The 19,410-nt window shown below is 40.1% G+C and overlaps 1 protein-coding gene across 5 annotated transcripts in view; it reads left to right on the top strand.

Annotated features, from left to right (window-relative positions):
- Nucleotides 1-15,522, top strand: part of TRIP11 (thyroid hormone receptor interactor 11) — a 64,054-nt gene extending 48,532 nt beyond the window's left edge. For all 5 annotated transcript variants that reach the window (XM_029950583.1, XM_029950584.1, XM_029950585.1 and 2 more), the window contains 5 exons: nucleotides 6,193-6,274; nucleotides 7,080-7,194; nucleotides 7,632-7,748; nucleotides 9,346-9,490; nucleotides 12,063-15,522. In XM_029950583.1, the coding sequence (XP_029806443.1) occupies nucleotides 6,193-6,274; nucleotides 7,080-7,194; nucleotides 7,632-7,748; nucleotides 9,346-9,490; nucleotides 12,063-12,283 (680 nt within the window). In that variant the 3' untranslated portion in view covers nucleotides 12,284-15,522. The remainder of the gene's footprint in view (nucleotides 1-6,192; nucleotides 6,275-7,079; nucleotides 7,195-7,631; nucleotides 7,749-9,345; nucleotides 9,491-12,062) is intronic.
- Nucleotides 15,523-19,410: the final 3,888 nt, after the last annotated feature.

Genomic DNA, 19,410 nt, shown 5'->3' on the forward strand with positions numbered 1-19,410 from the left:
AACATATAATGTCCTGTTGAACATAGGCCAAATACATTCCCAGACGCTTTGTTACCCAGACCTTTTGAGGGATTTCTTTATAGATGTTTTTGGCAGAAGTGGTGATTTTAGAGGAAACATATAAGAAATACCAGATGCAGTTTTCTGAATTGCCATAAATGGTTAAAAAATTATTTGTGATGATATAAACATCTGGGTATACTAGACAATGCCAAAATTTTAGTAAAGAAAAAGGTTAGTATCGATTAGGTAAATAAGCCCTTTTAAACTTCATGGTTATACTTTTAAATGTGTGTTTTTATTAAATCTTCTAAGTACAAAGGAAAAAATAAATTATGTAGAGATGAGAATGTTTTGAGTTAACGTTTTGTGTATTTTCCCTCCTCTGGATGGAGTAATTCAGAACATAAATCACTTCTTCTTTTTGTCCTGTGGTCTCTTCTTCCAAGATAGTCCCCCTTCCTAGAGAAAAAGGAATCATTCTTGCATTACTTATCAAAAATTCATTGCTTCCTGCCGTGCACCTAGCACCGGAATAGACACCGGAGATACAAAGATGGGGGGCTGGTACTTTCAGGAGGTTTATAGTCAGGCATGAAATGGAAGATTGCATGCAATCACACACATGCAACACGTTTCGAAAGGAAGGAACCGTGCAGTCTGCTTGGTGGCGGTGGCGTGGCAGGGGGAGGCGGCTGGCGCGGCAGGCCTGAGCTCACCTGAGTGACGGCTCACAGGCAGGGAGCTGGGGAGGGGCGGTCCTGATCAGGGGAGGGACTCGTGTATCTGAAACTGGGGAAGATCTGGTGACTGGTCATGACCAAAGGGAAGGCGGAGGTGCAAGTGGGTAGTCACTGTGGAGAAAGGAAGCTGTAAGTGTGGACCACAAACACGGATTGTAGACTGGCGCCCAGGTCATGACGACAGACCGGAACAGACAGACCCAAGCAGGGGCAGCGGCGGGTTGGAGGGTTTCTCACGGAGGCAGCCGAGTCGGCTCCACCCGGCCGGTACCGGGCAGCCTGTGGGCCCAGTGCTGCCGGATCTCCGGGTCCTTCAGGAGACCCTGGAAATGTAGACTTGTGTGTGAACTAGTCCAGTGTTTTATGTGACACTGAATTTAAAACAACTTGTCTGGGCTGAAAAAACATTTTTGGGGGCCGGATTTGGTCAGTGCAGATTCGCAACAGGGAGCTTTCAGGAAGGAGGCGCAGCCTGCGGCTTAGCCGTCCATCCGTCCGTCCTTACTTTCTGGAGTGAGGATGGTACCTCCGTAAGTGGCAACGTGAGTATAATGAGTTGAGTCTTCTCTGACAAAACTGCAGGCTGCCCTTTGGGGATATGGCTAGTCTTTGTGAACCTTTTAACATGAAATCTGTAATTTGATTCACAGTATCCAGTCTTATGAAAAATTTTTGTTTCAATATGGAAAAATGCAGCACAAATTATTTGAGTTCACACTAAAGGATTGAGGAAGGAGGGTAGAGGGAGGGAAAAGAAATTTGATCTGGTTCCATTAAAGACATTTATATATAAAATATCTTACGTGCACATAGTAACTATAATGAATCATACAAATAATGCAGGAGACCTCACTGTTGGCTATATCTGTAGTCCAGATTCTGATCTAGTGAAATTCAAATGAATGAGGTTATACTGTATCAATAAAACACTTTTCTTCTGAGTTCCTTGCTAGGAAGTAGAATTTCAAAACTTACTTTTCATTCATCAGTGAATAATTACAGTTATGGAATGACAAAGCACTCACCATGTACTGTATCTAGACCTTAAAATTCTATCATACGGTTGAAAAGAATGGAGTAAAAAAAAGCAGATGCCAGTATGCCATAACTTCAAGTATTAAATACAAGATTTCCTTAAAAAATACTATTTGATGTTATAAAGAAAGTGATCATGTATTAAGTTGACATTCTGTAATAAAAAGACCATCTAACTTGTAGCCTTTGCTTTTATTATATTTAATTAAATGAAGACGCTAACTTTCCTTATATTGGATTTCATATATTAGATTTAAATTTATTTTTTAGGTAGTAGTATAACTAAGACCTTAGACTCCATTTATTTTTTTTTAAGATTATTTTTTAAATGTTTATTTATTATTGACAGAGACAGAGCATGAGCAGGTGAGGGGCAGAGAGAAAGAGAGACACAGAATCCAAAGCAGGCCCCAGACTCTGAGCTGTCAGCATCGAGCCCGATGTAGGGCTTGAACTCACAAACCGCAAGATCACGACCTGAACCGAGGTCGAATGCTTAACCAACTGAGCCACCCAGGCACCCCTAGGCTTCGTTTATTTACCAACATATCTATGAATGAAATAATCTAACATTTTTTTCTTCCTTCTCTTGGCTCCTTTGCCTTGGTTCCAAAAGAGGATAAGACAAAATGGAGGCAAAATTATCAGTGTTAATATTAACCAAAGTGATATGTTATTGATATTGGTTAGGGGTAAGTTAAAAGGTGGATTATTTTGTTACTTTAAGAAATCAGATGAATGAGTCCTAATGCTTTATATAGCACTTCACTGTTTAGAAAAGTCACATTTAATCAGTAGATTCAAAATCCTTTGAGATTAAGCATGCATATTTTACAGAACAGGCAACAACGTCTGGCCCTGATGACAGCCAGGTCTTATTACAGGACTGTGATTCATACATTCTGCTGACCTTCAAGTCCTGTTCCAATCCCTTTCCTCAGTCAGGTGACTGTGAAAAATCTGACTTGAGCCTTGTCCAAGAGAGCTAAGTCATGCAATAGCCGAAGGACTTTGTAAGGAGCGTGACTTAATTTTACGATGTGCTCTGAAGATAGCATTACGGTGCAGTGTTACTAACGACAAGTGAAATGTAACGTTACGATGAGTGGATTGGTAGTAGTTACATTTTATGTTCAGTTTTGATTGTAAGTCAAGTGAGGAGGACCAGGGTGCCCTCTCCAGGTACTACAGAGAAGGGGCTGTGACGCGAGGATGCCGTGTGCTTAGAGTGACTCTTCCTCTAGACTAGACTAGTCTCAGTTGCTTTATTGCTCAACTTGAAAGTATATCCCCCTGCCTTTTTGTAACTTCCAAAGAGTTATGTTGGCATGTTAGATTATTTCACAGGGATATTATATTTGGCTAAAAACCGATTTCTGAATAACCATTATTTTGTCTGCCTATATAAATACAGTTCTGATTTCAAATTGTGGTTTGAATTAGTGTTCGGTTTTTGTGGAGAAATCTTCAGAATCTCTGATGGGAGGAAAATATGGGTGCCTCGAGAACTAGAGAAGTCCGTAGGGGCTTTGGAAGTCGGTATCGGCTTTCTGTCCTAAACCTCTCCTGCTTCTTTCCTGCCCTCCCCCCAAATTCTGAGGGTCTCTCTCTAGACTCGAATATCAGAATACGTTGAAATGACATGAGTTTGGACCCCCTCCCCCCCCACCCCCGGGCATGCCTGCAAGCATACGCAGGGTTCTCCGTTCTCTGTCACAGAAGTTCAGGACTAACTTGTATTCTGAGGAGTTTGAGAGATTTTTACCCTCTTATTTTGGCCATTAGGATGTCATGCCCCTGGCTTTCAGAACAGAGATTTCAATCAGAATTGTACCATTCTTGATGAATTTTCATCAAAAAAATAGTTTTGACTTAAACTTTATTAAGACAAATTTCTTGATTTTTTTTTATAGAGCAAGGTTAAATTTTTCTAATTTTACTAAAATTTTAATTAGGATCAAATCTTTGCTTTGTGAATATTACTCCGAAGATTCTGTCATTCAGTTTTATCTTTTTTTTTTTAATAAGAGACGATATATTGTTGTGGTTATACCCTGATTATGCTCCAAAGCAGTGCTGTCCAATAAAAATAGAATGCAAGCCACATGTGTAATTTAATAATGTTTAGTAGCCAGGTGAAGTTAATTTTAGTACCATATTTTATATAGCCCAGTATATCCAGAATATGATAATTTTGATATATAATCAGTATAAAAATTACTAATTTTAGAAAAAGGTAGGTAGTAGGGAAATCTGAGAGAAAAGAAAGGTAGAGGTAAGCTTGACCTCTCTTTTTCTGCCACCTTTCCATAGTGGGGGAGGGCGAGACAGAAGACTGCTCACCGTTACTCTGGCTCTTGCTTTAGTTCATGAGGGGGATGGTTGATTCAGAGCATCAGCAGGAGATTAATTTACTTGCTGTTCATAGTTGAGAATTCTATTTACATTCAGAATGTACTATTACAATGGGCTCAAAGAGCACCGTGTGTTCACTGTATATGTGCACATACTAGAATCCCAAATGTCTTTTACTGACTCAAACTTTAATAATAATCTTGTTCTCTCTCTCTCTCTCTCTCTCTCTCTCTCTCATTTTAATGTCCAAGCTTGAATTCCTTACTGGTAAGACAGGAAAGGAAACGTTTGTAGTAGATTTTCCGAACACAAACTTTGCTTTTATAATATGGTTATGGCAACCATCTCTATTTTGGTAAAGTTAGCCTATTATATGAGTTACATTTTGCAATTTAGATTTTTGCAATTTAGAAGAACCACAAGCCATTACTGGACATTTTTGTATATGTATTTAGTGCTCTAAATCAGAATATTAGGTATTGTGCAAGGCAGAATGGAAACATAAAGCAGATGGACCTGGCCTAAACTGGAGAGTTCAGAGAAAACTTTGAGGAAGTGACCCTAGGACCTTAGATGTGGAGGTGCTGATGCTACTTTCAGAGCCTTTCGGCTAGAAGAAAAAACATTTGCAGAGGTCGTGTAGTTGGCATTGAGAGTCTGGAAATAAACCATACGTTTATGATCAATTGGTTTTCAACAAGGTTCCAAAAGAATAGTTTTTCCAACATTTGGTGCTGAAACAACTGGATGTCCACATGCACAAGAATGAAATTGATCCCTTACCTCACACCGTGCATGAAAATTAACTCAACATGCATCATACACCTACATTTTAGAGTTAAAATTAGAAAACTCTTAGAAGAAAATATAGGAGTAAATCTTTGTGATGTTAAGTTAGGCATTGATTTCTTAGATGTGACTCTTAGAGCACAAATAAGAAAAATAGGACTTCATCGAAATTGACAACTCTGGTAAATACAAGGATGCCATCAAGAGAGTGAAATGACATCCCACGGAATGGGAGAAAATCTGTATCTGACAAGGGTTCTTGTATCCAGCTACGACCAGGAAAATGCAGCATAATTCAAAGAGTAGGCTTGTGAAAGAGATTGGAGTCCAGTGTTTGGATTGGAGTGTTTCTTGATTTGAAAAGTAGAGCTCTGCTGCAAAGCAATTGCCTCTTCATTTCTTTCAGAACCAAACTTGTCATCTCTTTTGGATAAGTATCTCCTTCAGCCCAAATGCTCCATTTCTCAGGTGGCAGGTGTCAAAACTCCACGGGTCTGGCTGAACATTCCTTAAGTCTGGGGATCGTTGGCCCCATGGCACGGTCAGATTTATGGACAGGGTACCCCTCTTGTAATTCTAGACTTGGCCTGTAAAACTGCTTGGATTCCAGCTGTTCCATCAGGATTTTACAGATTTTACTTCCCTTTTAAATAAATAAGAATTATAAAAGAGTTCAGCATCCTTCTGAATTAGTCATGTAGGCTACAGTTATCTTGATTAGTATGTTAGAACCAGTGATCTGAATTGTATTTTGCAAGTTTCATACCTCGGAATACTTTGTCCTATGAGCTGCATCTGAGCCATGCTCTTTGTTGTATTAAATACTCTTCTTAGCTCACCAGAAACCAGTCCAGCCAGGAAAATGGAAAAAGGAAAATCTAAAATTGTCCTTTCCATTTCTTCCCATTAAAGAGTGGCTCTGGAAATGTTTTATGCAAGGAAGCAGTGGTGAAAAAAATCTCTTTTTTGCTATTAAGTTTCTGAAGAGAATGAAAATCCTTTTTTGGGTTTTAAATTTTCTATTAAATAATTGATTTGGGTGGGGAGGCATAAACCATGTGAATTAATGTGTACTCTGACGGTCGGTAATTTCTGTACCAGAAAGCCTAGTTCCCTGAACCAAGAAGAGATGGAAGTAATTGGATGTTACTAATTAGAATAGATGTATATATTCAGATTTTGCAGGAAAGATGATACAGATCTCATTATCTCTTCATCCAGGCTATTTTAATCAGTTAACAGCCATCTTTATTCATGTGTTTTCAAACAGATGAGCTCCGACAAGAAATGCTGGACGATGTACAGAAGAAATTGATGAACTTAGTCAACAGCACAGAAGGAAAAGTGGATAAGTATGCCTCTGCCTTTTAACTTTTATGTATTTTATGGAGATTACCTTTATGGTAACAACTTCTACATGTAGATGTTTGTATGTGATTACATTTTTAAAAAGCCTTTTCCTGTATGCTGATGAGATGAAGGTAGTTTTCATGAGGAGTCAGTAGAATAACTCTCTTCTCTTGGTTTTTAAATAGATTTTTCCCAGCTCAAATTACTTTTCTTGAAACCATATGGAAGAGTTAAAACATCACCATAATACGAACTACTTAGAAAATAGAAAGTTTTATTCTTACCATTCTTTTTAGCTCTCTTTAGCTGTCCTAAATTAAACATACCTTGCTTAAATGTATTAGGTCTGAAAAATAGGTATCTATGTAACCTGTCATTAATGTTTTTAAAGATTTAGATATTATTAGCAAATTTTTAATAAAGTATAAGCATAACTGTTGAACACAAGAAGTGTCATCACGATTTAAGGTGGGGAGGGAGAAATCCAAAGTATCTTAAGTGGAACCCAGGTAGGCACTGAACGTTATTTACTGAGGCACTATCTCAGTTGATTGATTTATTTGTTGGAGAAAATGAGTGGGTAAGAAATGATGTTTTCAGAGGTATCCATTTTTAGGTTGTTTGAAATAGTCTCCATTAGACTTGTCCAGATTTTAAGTACCTTAAAATGTTTTAGCATTTAGTGTTTTTTGTAGCTACTGTTTACGTATAATTAAATATTCCTATGGTTAGTGTTTGCTGCTTGGGTACACTGACTATTGGGATAACTGTTGAGTTAGCTCGAGCTGTTTCTGCCTTTATTTTCAGAGTCCTGATGAGAAACCTCTTCATCGGACATTTCCATACACCAAAACATCAGCGCCACGAGGTGTTACGGTTAATGGGGAGCATCCTGGGTATCAAGAGGGAGGAAATGGAGCAGGTAACCCAACAATTGGAAGTCATTCTGAATATATTTATAATCCAAATAGTGGCATCACTTAAAATTGTCTACTTTTACTCAATATTATATAACTTTCCCTTTTTCTCAGTAAAGTGGAAATGGAAACATACCATGCAACAGCGAAGAGGTGAATGTGCTCAGTTTGTATATTAGTTCTGTAACGACGGCTCCTGGCAGAGCTGCCTCTCCGTATCAGAGTGCTGGAATGTGGAGACGTGACGGTCCTCAGCTTTTATTCGAGATGATGCTTGGGATGACATTGTATTGTATTCCTAGCCTCTCTCAATAGGAAACATTTACTAGGAATTGGACTTGAAAAGCATAGTTTGCTACCATCTCAAATCATGTAAAGATTGTTTTTATTTTTTTCTTTGCTTGTATTGATAACATTTTGCTGTTCTAAAACAATCTTTCAGTTGCTTCATGAAGATCAGGGTGGTGTTACCAAGTGGATGACTGGATGGCTTGGAGGAGGATCAAAAAGTGTCCCCAACACACCTCTGAGACCAAGTCAGCAATCTGTGCTTAATAGTGTAAGAGGCAGTTTTATTCTTGCTGAGGATGCGTGGTGCAGTGATTCTATACATCCTATTCGTTTGCAAAAATCAGATTTCTTTTTTACATTATTTTATTATATAGACCTTTGATTTTTGGAGTTGTGGAAACTGAGATCTCCAGAGAAGTGATTAGCTTCAGGATAATAAGCCAGTTTAAATAATTTTATTGTATATGTTTCATTTTAACTTTTTATTTATATGGTACTTTTATTTTTTAAAGTATTAAGTGTTTTTTTTTCTTTGTATTTGCTCGTACTGCTCCAGGCGCACAGCTGTGTGTCTCACTACTAAATTACGGGACTCTTAAAGGCAGGGGCTTCATTTTCTGCATGTTTGTATCTTATCTAGTCATTGTACACTTATTACTGGGCGTCTACTCTGTACCAGACTGTTCTTAGCCGGGGGTGGAGGGGGCAGCAAACCAGAGACAAAGCCCCTCCCCCAGCAGATTCACATCTTGGCGGGAAGAGGCATTAAAATACACGAAAACACAGGGCCTCATAGTCTTAATGAATATTAATAAATCAGGTAGCTCTGGCTGCCCGCCTGGCTCAGTCAGAAGAGCATGTAACTCTTGATCTCAGGGTTGTGAGTTCGAGCCCCACGTTGGGTAGAGAGATGACTTAAATAAATAAATAAAAGCTAAAAAAATTTAAAGATAAGGACAATAAATTGAGTATCTCTGTGCATCAGAACGTGGAGTTTTCTTCTTTATTTTACTTTGTTTTTTTAATAAAGAGGATACTGAAGATAGGTGGTGTACCCAGAGTGGGTTGAAGATAAAAAAAATACTCTATTTTTTTTAAAAAAATTTTTAATGTTTTTTATTTATTTTTGAGAGAGAGAGACACGGCTTGAGCAGGGGAGGGTCAGAGAGAGAGAGGGAGACACAGAATCGGAAGCAGGCTCCAGGCTCTGAGCTGTCAGCACAGAGCCCGACGCGGGGCTTGAACCCACAAACCATGAGATCATGACCTGAGCTGAAGTCAGATGCTTAACTGACTGAGCCACCAGGCGCCCCAAAAATCCAATTTTAAGTTGGATGGCATAAAGTGTGTCTTAAAAGTCTACAACTGTATTATTTTAATCTGATAATAATATTACTGGGGAGCTGCTGCTGTATGTTCATCGATTGGATGTTATGTTAGAAAAATGTAACTATTTATACTTGTTTTCCATCAATATAATGTTTCATGTCCATGTAAACAGTTATTAAAATGATTTAAGACTTGATGTCTTAAGTGCCATCGATGACAAGAAATCTAAGTGTCTTTCATCAGGTAGCTAATTATGACTGTGAGTTAGTAACAAGTATTTGATCAAACAGTATTGATTATTAAATTGCTAAAGGTTTTAATATGTAACTAAAACAGTAGTTTTAATTAATTAGTTAATTAAACTAAATTAGTTTTAACTTAAAAATTAAATGTTTTTTTAATTCATTGTTCATATTACTTACAAAGAAATGATTCAGAAGGCATGATTAGTTTTTGATATTTAGAGTAGCTGGTACATTTTCGTAATTGTAGTGAATATAACATCTGCCCAATTAACCCAAATATTATTTCCTTAGTCTTTTTCAGAACTCTTTGTTAAATTTCTAGAAACAGAATCTCATCCATCTGTTCCACCACCAAAGCTTTCTGTTCATGATATGAAACCTCTGGATTCACCAGGAAGGAGAAAAGTAGTTGCAAATGTGCCGGAAAGTTTTAAAGGTAAAACCAGAAATTTGTTTCTTCTACAATCTAAAAAATTTAGTGTTTAATGTACTATTATGTTTTATAGTGATATTAACTAAATTTTTAGTGTTTCTGAAAATGTGCAGTGACTTCTTCCAAAATTCCAGTAAGGCATTAGATTTTGCTTCATATATTCTTGTAACAATCTGATATTTAATTGGCTTGGATTAACTTAAATGATATGGAGTATTTTTCCTTTGTAATAACTGGAATAATAATTCTCTCTGCATAAGCCACTTTGGATTATTCTTGGAAGGGCTGGTAAACTGGTAAACCTTTGCTTGGTCACCTGTTTTTCCTTCCTATTAAGGGTGTTTATTGCTAAGTTCGAGTTAAAAATCTAGTTTAGAGAAAGATTTTCCCCCCTCTGAGCATCTAAGTGTTACACTCAATAACCAAGCCTTGGTATGTTAATAATATTTATAAGAGCAGTTTAGTAAACTGGCTTAGACATCCAAGAATGTATTGAAGTATTCTTATGTGCTAACTGGTCTGCCTAGAAGCAAATGGTCTGGTGGTTCTGTGATCTGTGTGCCTAGTTTTCTATCCCACTAAGTCATAAGGACCTTATTTATATTTGTATCCCCTATAGTGGCGAGCATGAAATTTTCTTGAAAATGGAAGTATAATATGTTAGATTATAAACAGATTCTTGATTAGAAAGTCTCTCTTTTATCTGAAGTCTACATATCTTAAAACACTTTTTAAAAATTTTTAAATGTTTTTCAATTTATTTTTGAGAGAGACAAATGGGGAAGGGGCGAGGGGGGGGAGGGCGGGGACACAGAATGTGTAGCAGGCTCCAGGCTCTGAGCTGTCAGCAGAGCCTGACGTGGGGCTTGAACTCATGGACTGCAAGATCATGACCTGAGCCAAAGTCGGATGCTTAACCAACTGAGCCACCCAGGCGCCCCTGAAGTCTAGATATTTTAAATTTTTAAAATATTTTTTATTTATTTTTGAGACAGAGAGAGACAGAGCATGAGCAGGGAGGGGCAGAGAGAGAGAGGGAGACCAGAATCAGAAGCAGGCTCCAGGCTCTGAGCTGTCAGCACAGAGCCGGATGTAGGGCTCGAACCCATGAATGTGAGATTATGACCTGAGCTGAAGTTGGAGGCTTAACCGACTGAGCCACCCAGGCGCCCCAAGTCTATATATTTTAATACAGACTAACCTGTTTGCTAGTTGGACTGTAAAGGTGTATGTTATATTCAAGTTTGATACATAAATTTGAATAAAATATTAATTTATATTATTAAATTTAAAAAAATTGCCTAAGTCATTTAGCTGAATGTTTCTATCTTCCTGACCTTTTCTGAAAAGAGAAATCGTAAAATTTGTTTTCGTAAAAGGTTTGGCTACTAAGTTTAGTAAAAAGTCCTCAAGACCTTACTGAAAACGCTTTCTTCCTGCTACACTAGGTTGTAGTGTCTCCGGGTGGATTCCAGAATTCACTGCAGCAAGGTCTCCTGCTCCCGGCCCTCCCTCCCTGCTCTGCCCTTCCCCTTTTCCCCTCTTCCTCTTTCTTCCTCTCCCCCTCCCCACTCACCAAGATATGTTCCCAGCTTGCTTTGGATCGATCAGAGACCAAAGCCAGTGATGTTCTGAGCTGGTGCTGGGTTTGCATTTAAAGAAAAGCAAGCTTAGGCTTTAATCCTGGATTCAGAAGTGTGTGTGTGGCAAGGGTCAGAGCTTACTAAGGAGCACCGGAAGCTTTTCCAGAGTTTGGAAAGCTGTCATTCACAGGGAAGTAAAGCTTGGGGACCCAGGGTGCTTGATGATAAGTTGATGTGATGAATTTGTCTCCACGTCTTTGTTTTAGAAGCTTCTATTTGAGTTCCATTGCTGAGTGGTGCTTGTCTCTTAACAATGAAGTTGTTAGCGGTCTTGGGTAATAAAGCAGAATTCCTTCCACCAAGACAGCCGGGCATAACCGCATACCTGTTCCAACTAAACCTAGGGTCAGCCTGACTGTATAGAGAAATAATCTGAGGGAGAAGTGTGTCAAACCTTTGAATGTTTGAAAAAGGAGGATCAGGTAACGTAATGTATATCTTGTTTTTCTTTGGGTAAATTAATATTAAATCTGGTATTGTTACCACTGTGGTTTGGTGCCCATTTTTTTCATGACCTTCATAATGATTGGGAGGAAAACAGGTTCTCAAGTCCTTCATGTTTATAAGTAGTTAAAAAATTTGCATGCATTCCAACACAGAGAACACCCTCTCGGAAGCAGTTACTAAGGTAAATGAAGTTTCTCAGTTATATAACTGGTATTTAAGTATCAAACAACAATATTAATGTGTTTCATAAAATATTAGCTGCACATACAGACACCCCTTCCTCCCCTGTTCTTTGTCCGTTTCTCTCTCTTGCTGTCTTATCTTCTTTCACCCTTTATATGTCATAGACTCTGCTTAGCAGATCCAGAACCCAGCAGCATAGGAATTAAATTTATTTGGGGGCCAAATCTAGGAACCTAAAACCCATGTATGCTGTGAACCAAATAACGTATAGGAGACTGAACAGCCTGTATTTTATCATTCAGATAGCACAGAGCCCAGATCTGGTAGAAGAGCAGATGTGAACCCATTCTTGGCTCCCCGCTCCGCGGCTGTGCCCCTCATTAACCCGGCTGGACTTGGACCTGGTGGGCCTGGGCACCTGCTTCTGAAGCCCATCTCCGACGTGTTGCCCACGTTTACCCCCTTGCCAGTGTCCCCCGACAACAGCGCTGGAGTTGTGCTGAAAGACCTTCTAAAGCAATAGATGCTTCTCAAGCCGGAGACCACATACGTAGCACTTTAAGGAAACCATGAACACTATGTGTATGTACTTTTTCACAAAGTGGCCTTTTGGAAAAAGTCATGTATTTGTTTGCAGTTGTATATTCTCTAAACTTAATAAAAATGTTCTTACTGCTTTTAGAAATTGCAGGCATCCCAGGGGGAAGAGTTTGCTATATTACATGCTGTTTTCCTTCTCTGATTAATTTAAGCTAGAAACATTTTATCTTTTCATTTAAAAATAATAGAAAAATATAAAGATAAAAATTTCTAGTAGCTATGTATCAGCTCTTTACTTCTTTCTATGATTTTTCAAGCTCATTTAAGTTAGAAACATGTGGTTTATCTTTTAAAGATAGCCAGGAGACTTCCCAGAAGCAGCAGCGGCAGAAGAAAATAAGAGCAGCTTTCTGTCAGTGCGGAAGCACCTGTTCATCTCGAGAGGGCTGTGCGGCCCTGGGGGAGCGTGGGTGTCCCGAGGTGCAGTGTGTGCTTGTTTGGCTCTATGCGATTTTATCCCGAGTGTAGCCTGGTGTGATCACCGCTACGGTACAGACACCGAACGGTTTCCCAGGGGTCTCTCGTTCTGTCCCGCGGCATTTTATAGTCGTGGTCACCTCCTTCCCTCCCCGAACCCTCCTAGCCCCTGGCAGCCACTGACTGCCGCCCACTTCTGAAATTTTGTCACGTCCAGAGTCCTTGTGTAAATGGACCTCTGCGGTATGTGACCTTTGAGATTGGCCTTTTCACTCAGCATAATTCCCCCGAGACCCTTCCGGGTTGTTACCTGTATCTGTCATCTGTTCCCTTTAATGTGACTGCATACTGTGGAGGTGTGAGTTCAAGTTTTATGAGCGAAGGGATCTTTCTAAAGGCATCCTCTTGAAACGGTGTCCTCGCCCACAGGCACCGGCTTTCATGTAACCGGTCAGTCATTACAGCTGCGTTTCTGTACCTGTAATTAGCAATAGCACTGAACACGGCACCTCCCGCCTCCGTCCGAGGTGTGCGGAAGAGGTACTCGGGTCCAGGAGTCCTCCGCGCTCCTCCTCGTGGTCACCGAAGGTAGTGACGTCACTTCAACACCACCAGCGCCAGGTGTTTGCAACTCACGAGTAAAGGCGTTCTTTAATTTTTTATAAACCCATCATAAGATTAAGTCCCTGACTTGGAACTTAATTATATCAAGATGTTCATGTTTGTATTAATTGTTGAAGTTGTACATTTGAAGACAGTTCTTGCAAATTTTGTACATTTCAGTATGTCTTTAAACTAGAAACATCTGTATAACAAGGAAAGGTGAAAATAATACTAATCCAAATATGTAAATAGGCCTGGCTCTGGCCAGAGCTCTGTTTGATTGTAAATGTTGCTCTGATTAACTGTATACTTCGTACTGTATTGAGATTGGAAGGCTTCGTGTGTGGATGGTAAAACTTGTTTCTCTGAAATGCTCAGCAGTGAGACGCTGCTGCTTCAGCGCATCACCTGCCTCGCGAGCCGAGCCGCGTGTCTGTGCTGCCGTCCGGGGGACGGAGTCCGCCCTGAAGGACGGGTGTGGACCAGGCTCCATGTCGGAACCGCCCAGCTGCCTCCTGTCCGGTCTGCCCATTATGTCTTACAAAATTACTACCCTTAGGTTTTATAGGATCCTTTCAAAGATATTGTCTTTCTTTTTTTTTTAATTAATTGATTTTATTTTTTGAAACGTTTTATGTTACAGCGAAGATACTTTGGCTGGCCATCCTAAATTATTTGCTGCTTGCCATTGAAGTTTCAGTGTGGAGCCTCTGAAATAAAATTTCTAAGTTAAAAAAAAAAAAGACACACGATCCTTCATTGTGAAGAAATAGAGCATGCAAAACTTCGCCTTTTCATTTGGAAAGGAGGTGCACGGTGCATATTTCAGGAGCAGATCGTATTTTAAATGCCCTTTATGACATGTTGCGTATTTCCTTCTCTGCTGAAAACAGCCTGCCCCGCCCCCCACTTCTTGATTAACAGAAGTTTGAAAGCCTGAGGTGAGGGTGGGTTGCATATCCAAACTTCACAGCATGACCTTACAGGGCTGCTATTTAAGTTTGAGTATGTGACCTTGTCGTCAGGATGTAGTACCTAATGTTGCCCTTGTATCTTGCTCAAAACTATAGCTCACTGGTATGCATACTAAGTGTTTGTTGATCTAAAACAGACTTAACTCATCCACTTTTCTGAAATGAGGTTGAGTCAGAGATGAACCATCTGCTCAAGGAATCTTCTTAGTAACCATACAGTGATGAAGCATATAATTCTAATGTTAGCAAGAGGGCATTGCTAACGGTATTTTTACTGTAATATTTTAACTACAGTAGTTGTATTGTTTACTTCTCTATAAACTTACTAGAATTTGTGGTTGAATTTTGCTTTAGCTGCCAGTTTTTCACAACATTCCTAATGGTTTTCAACTGCTATAATACAGTAGAAAAGCCATCCAGCCATTGAATTTGATTTTAATATAATCCTGTATCATCATTGATGCCATTATTGATTTTTAAACGAAAGAAAAAAGGGAAACAAAACCAAAACAAAAACATGGAGAAACGAATGACTTTCTTAAAACTAGCAAATTTAAACTTCAACTATCCCCTGCAAATAAAGCCTCCTGTGTATTTTAACCTTTTAATGGTTAACTGAAAAGGGTGGGGGGAGACTCAAAATACTTATCCAATCAGTAGACGGCAAACAAACTGTGTCTTCAGGGATAGGGAGTGATAAGAAATAGTGGGGAAGTTCCCTATTGCGTCAGACTTAAAGCATTTGAATCTGACTTTTAAAGCTAACAGTTTTTCCTATATCAAAGTATTTAAAACGTCTTCCATCAACAAAGATTATTTTTAATTTTGTAAATATCAAGTAAGTATAACTGATAACTTATTTTCTATATTCCTACAGAAAAAGTAATGGTTCTTTAATGTTCTAACATTTGCCAGTCTTTACCTTTTAACTTATTTAGATTTCTCTAATTAAAATCGATAAGTTGTCTTTTGGTTTTTAGGGAAATATCTAAATGGGGGAAATTTACAATCCAACCTTCATATTGGGTTGTGTTTTATAGAGCTAAAGTCAATGCATTTCTGAATTTCTCAGGAGCACTGCAAGGCAAAAAGAAACCCTCCAAATAAAAATGATATATGTAAGCTGGAAATGTCTTTATCCACAATAAAAAAATTTTTTTAGCAAACAGCTGCTGACTTTTCCTTTAGAAGGGGGAGAGATGACTTACACGTGTTGTTCATAGCAGCAGCAGATGGACTACGGAAGCTAATGTCTTCAGGTGGTCACTGGAGGCTGCCGAGAGGGTACCGCATGAGCCTTGGAAATGTTAGGTGTGAACAATGTAATAGATGCTGAAGGTTTTGTATGAAAAGGATCTGCGAGGCGTTAGCCAGCCTTTTAATTTTCTCTCAGAGGCGGTGTGCCCATTCGGCTTGTGGTTTCTCGGCGAGATGATCTGTCACGTCTTCATTTGTTCTGAGCTGCAGGACTTGGACATTTTTAACTGTTCATGTGACGGTAGTACTGGAAGAAGCATGGCTTTTATTGAGATTCTTAAAAATTAAATCCAAGGTAGTTAACATATAGTGTAAAATGATGTCAGAAAGAGAATTTAGTGATTCTCCGCTCACATACAACACCCAGTGCTCATCCCAACAAGTGCTTTCCTTAGTGCCCCTCATGCACTTAGTCCATCCCCCCAACACCCTGCCAGCAATTCTCAGTTCTCTGCATTTAAAACTGTCTTAAGGTTTGTCGCCCTCTCCATTTCTACCTTATTTTTCCTTCCCTTCCCGTGTGTTCATCATTTGGGTTTCTTGAGTGCCACGTCAATAGGCCCTTGAATGAAATCATAGGATATTTGTCTTTCTTTGACTGACTGACTTTGCTTAGCATAATATACTCTAGTTCCAACCACATTGTTGCAAACGGCAGGATTTCATTCTTTTTGGTGGCTGAGTAATATTCCGTCGTATCCATATACCACATCTTTGTCCATTCATCAGTTGACGGACATTTGGACTCTTTCCATACTTTGGCTGTTGTTGATAGCGCTGCTGTAAACATCAGGGTGTGTGTGCCCTTCAGATCCACACGTCTGTGTCCTTTGGATAAATACCTAGTCGTGTGGTTGCTGGGTTGTAGGGTAGTTCTATTGTTAACTTTTTGAGAACCCCCCACCCTGTTTTCCAGAGTGGCTGCACCAGTTTGCATTCCCACCAGCAGTGCAGGAGGGTGCCCCTTTCTCCTCGTCCTCGCCAACGTCTGTTGTTGCCCGAGTGGTTAACGTTAGCCATTCTGACAGGTGTGAGGCGGCGTCTCAGTGTGGTTTTGATTTGTATTTCCCTGATGATGAGGGATGTTGAGCATCTTCTCGTGTGTGTTAGCCATCTGGAGGTCTTCTCTGGAGAAGTGTCTGTTCGTGTCTTTAAGGAGCATGACTTTTAAAGTTGAGAGATGGAGTACTGAGTTTGACCCTTTGTGACCTTTAACAGAATTACCCTGGCTGTGAGATTGAGTTTTTCATTTCTCAGATAACACGCACATAGTAAGCGATCAAGGGACACATTCATTCACAATATTAAATGAATAAATGTACTCCTTGTGGGAATGCTTTATAAAGTCTGTAGTTCTACACAGATGTTAGAAGGTGTGATTATTACTGCCCAAAAGTGGCTAAGAATGTCAGGAGCGGGGTATTACTGAAGCCTAGGCTTGTTTCAGGAAGGTAGGAAGTGGTCAAGAGTATGAAGTGCTTGCTGCCCTGGGAAGGTAAGTGTTAAGAAGACCCCATGGGATTCAGGCACCTGGAAGGTGCTGGCTTGGAGTTTGAGCAGTGTTAGTGCAATGGCAGAAGGAAAAGCCGTCTTATCAAGGGGGTTGACTAGGTGAGGAGCAAGTGGAGATGTGTTTGTAGGCAAGTCTTCTGAGAGGTCAGACTGACGGGGAAAGAGGACATGAGTAGGGGAGGAGCGGGGTGGAGGGAGAGCTGGGTGAAGCCCCGAGGCTGAAGACCGTGGAGAGAGTTCCTGAGAAGGGGGAGCTGATAGGATCCGAACACAGATGGAGGGTTGAGAGAGGAAGGACGCCTTTATTGGGCCGGGAGCGATGGAAGAGAGGGTGGATGCAGGTGGCAGGTGGATTGGGGTGGAGGGAGTTGTGGAATTAGGTGAGGTTGGCAAGGAGTTTATCTGCTAAAAACGAGGGAGCGGGAGGGTCTCAGGCAGGAGAAATCCAGTCAAGCGGTAGAGACCGACTGTGCCCAGATCACGGGAGCAGTGTGGTAGGTGCCAAGTACTTGGGGCCTTCCCAGGCAGGTCGACAGGAGCCGGGGGAGTGGGGTTGGCGCACACATGAGAGCAAGAGTTGAACACTCTAGAAGGAAGCAAGCTGGCAAATTAAATGTCTGATAAAAGTCAAACGGATCTCGCCCTAACCAGTTCTCATGGGATTTAAACGGTTGCTGACCTGACCCTTGTCTTCCTGTCCTTGGGACATAGATCATGTGGACGTACATCTAAGGGTTTTTTACAGCATGCCTTTGCCATAATTTAGTACATCCAGTAAGTTAATAATCCCTTATAATTACAACAGTATTTGTTTTGGAGATAAAGAAAAATTGAAGAATGTTAATAAAACTTAAGGCAAATATTTGAACCCTTAGTTGGTTTTCTGCCTTGGTTATTACTGTGCATTGGTCTCTGCCCCTCCTGGGGTTACGAAATGGATAATTTTCTCTATCATGATAATATAACTGATAATTTTCATCTGTGACTGTTTTTAAACGAGTATGCTCAGCTCTAGCATTAACTATTTCCGACACTCAAAAATTAAACGTCAATTGAAAATATTGTGAACATAATGTAAGAGTTTGGTAAAGTTGTTTCCTGGCTATCTTGGTCTGTTAAAATGTAGGTAAGGAACACTATTTTTTTCTAAAATACACAGCATTTAGGGGCACCTGGCTGACTCAGTGGCGTGTGCAACTCTTGATCTCAGGGTCTTGAGTTTGAGGCCCACGTGGCTGTAGAAATTACTTAAAAAATAAAATCTCAGAGGCACCTGGATGGCTTAGTTGGTCAAGTATTCGACTTCAGCTCAGGTCATGATCTTGGGGTTCATGGGTTTGAGCCCCACATTGGACTCTGTGCTGACAGCTCAGAACCTGGAACCTCCTTCAGATTCTGTCTCCCTCTGTCTCTGCCCCTCCCCCACTTGCACTCTCTGTCTCTCTCTCTCTCAAAAACAAACATTTAAAAAATTTAAAAATATAAAATCTTAAATATATATGATCTGTAGATACTGGACATTATATTGTAAGACACTTTGTTCTAGCAGTGGGGAATCAACCCAGGGCAAATGCAAACACTTCCCAGAGGACAAGGTCCATCCCAAATGATGAAGGGAAACAGGATTTCCTTTAAAGAAGAGACTTGGAAACAACGTAATACAAATTTGGGTCAGGTCCCCCCCCCCCCCCACAGCTCCTTCACTGAAGTGTATTTAAAGAACAGCAGTGTCATTGTGAGTTAACACATTCATCCCTTTTTGTAAAAGGGATTTTCAGGCGCTCACCCTGGTAAAAAGAGGAGTTTCATGTTCTAGACTAATGAGGTTGGTTTTTATTTTTTAAAACTTAACGTGGAATGTGCAGTCTTTGGAAATGTTTGGAATCACTTCAAAGTCATTTCCCTGAAGTACTTACATACCACGTGCCGGCTTACTAAGTAGAGGTAGTCTAGTTACATGTCTTCAACCCACGCTGCTCTCCCTACGACTGCCCTTGGCCAACTCTAGCTCCCGTGTTGAAAAATATTGATGATGGGGGCGCCTGGGTGGCTCAGTCGGTTGAGTGTCCGACTTCGGCTCAGGTCATGATCTCACGGTTTGTGGGTTCGAGCCCCGCGTCGGGCTCTATGCTGACCGCTCAGAGCCTGGAGCCTGTTTCCGATTCTGTGTCTCCCTCTCTCTCTGCCCCTGCCTGCTCACGCTCTGTCTGTCTCTGTCTCAAAAATAAATAAAACATTAAAAAAATATATTTACGATGGTAAAAAATCAATGCTCCACAGAGCTGCT

Source organism: Suricata suricatta, chromosome 9 (genome assembly GCF_006229205.1).
Source record: "Suricata suricatta isolate VVHF042 chromosome 9, meerkat_22Aug2017_6uvM2_HiC, whole genome shotgun sequence".
NCBI lineage: Eukaryota > Metazoa > Chordata > Mammalia > Carnivora > Herpestidae > Suricata > Suricata suricatta.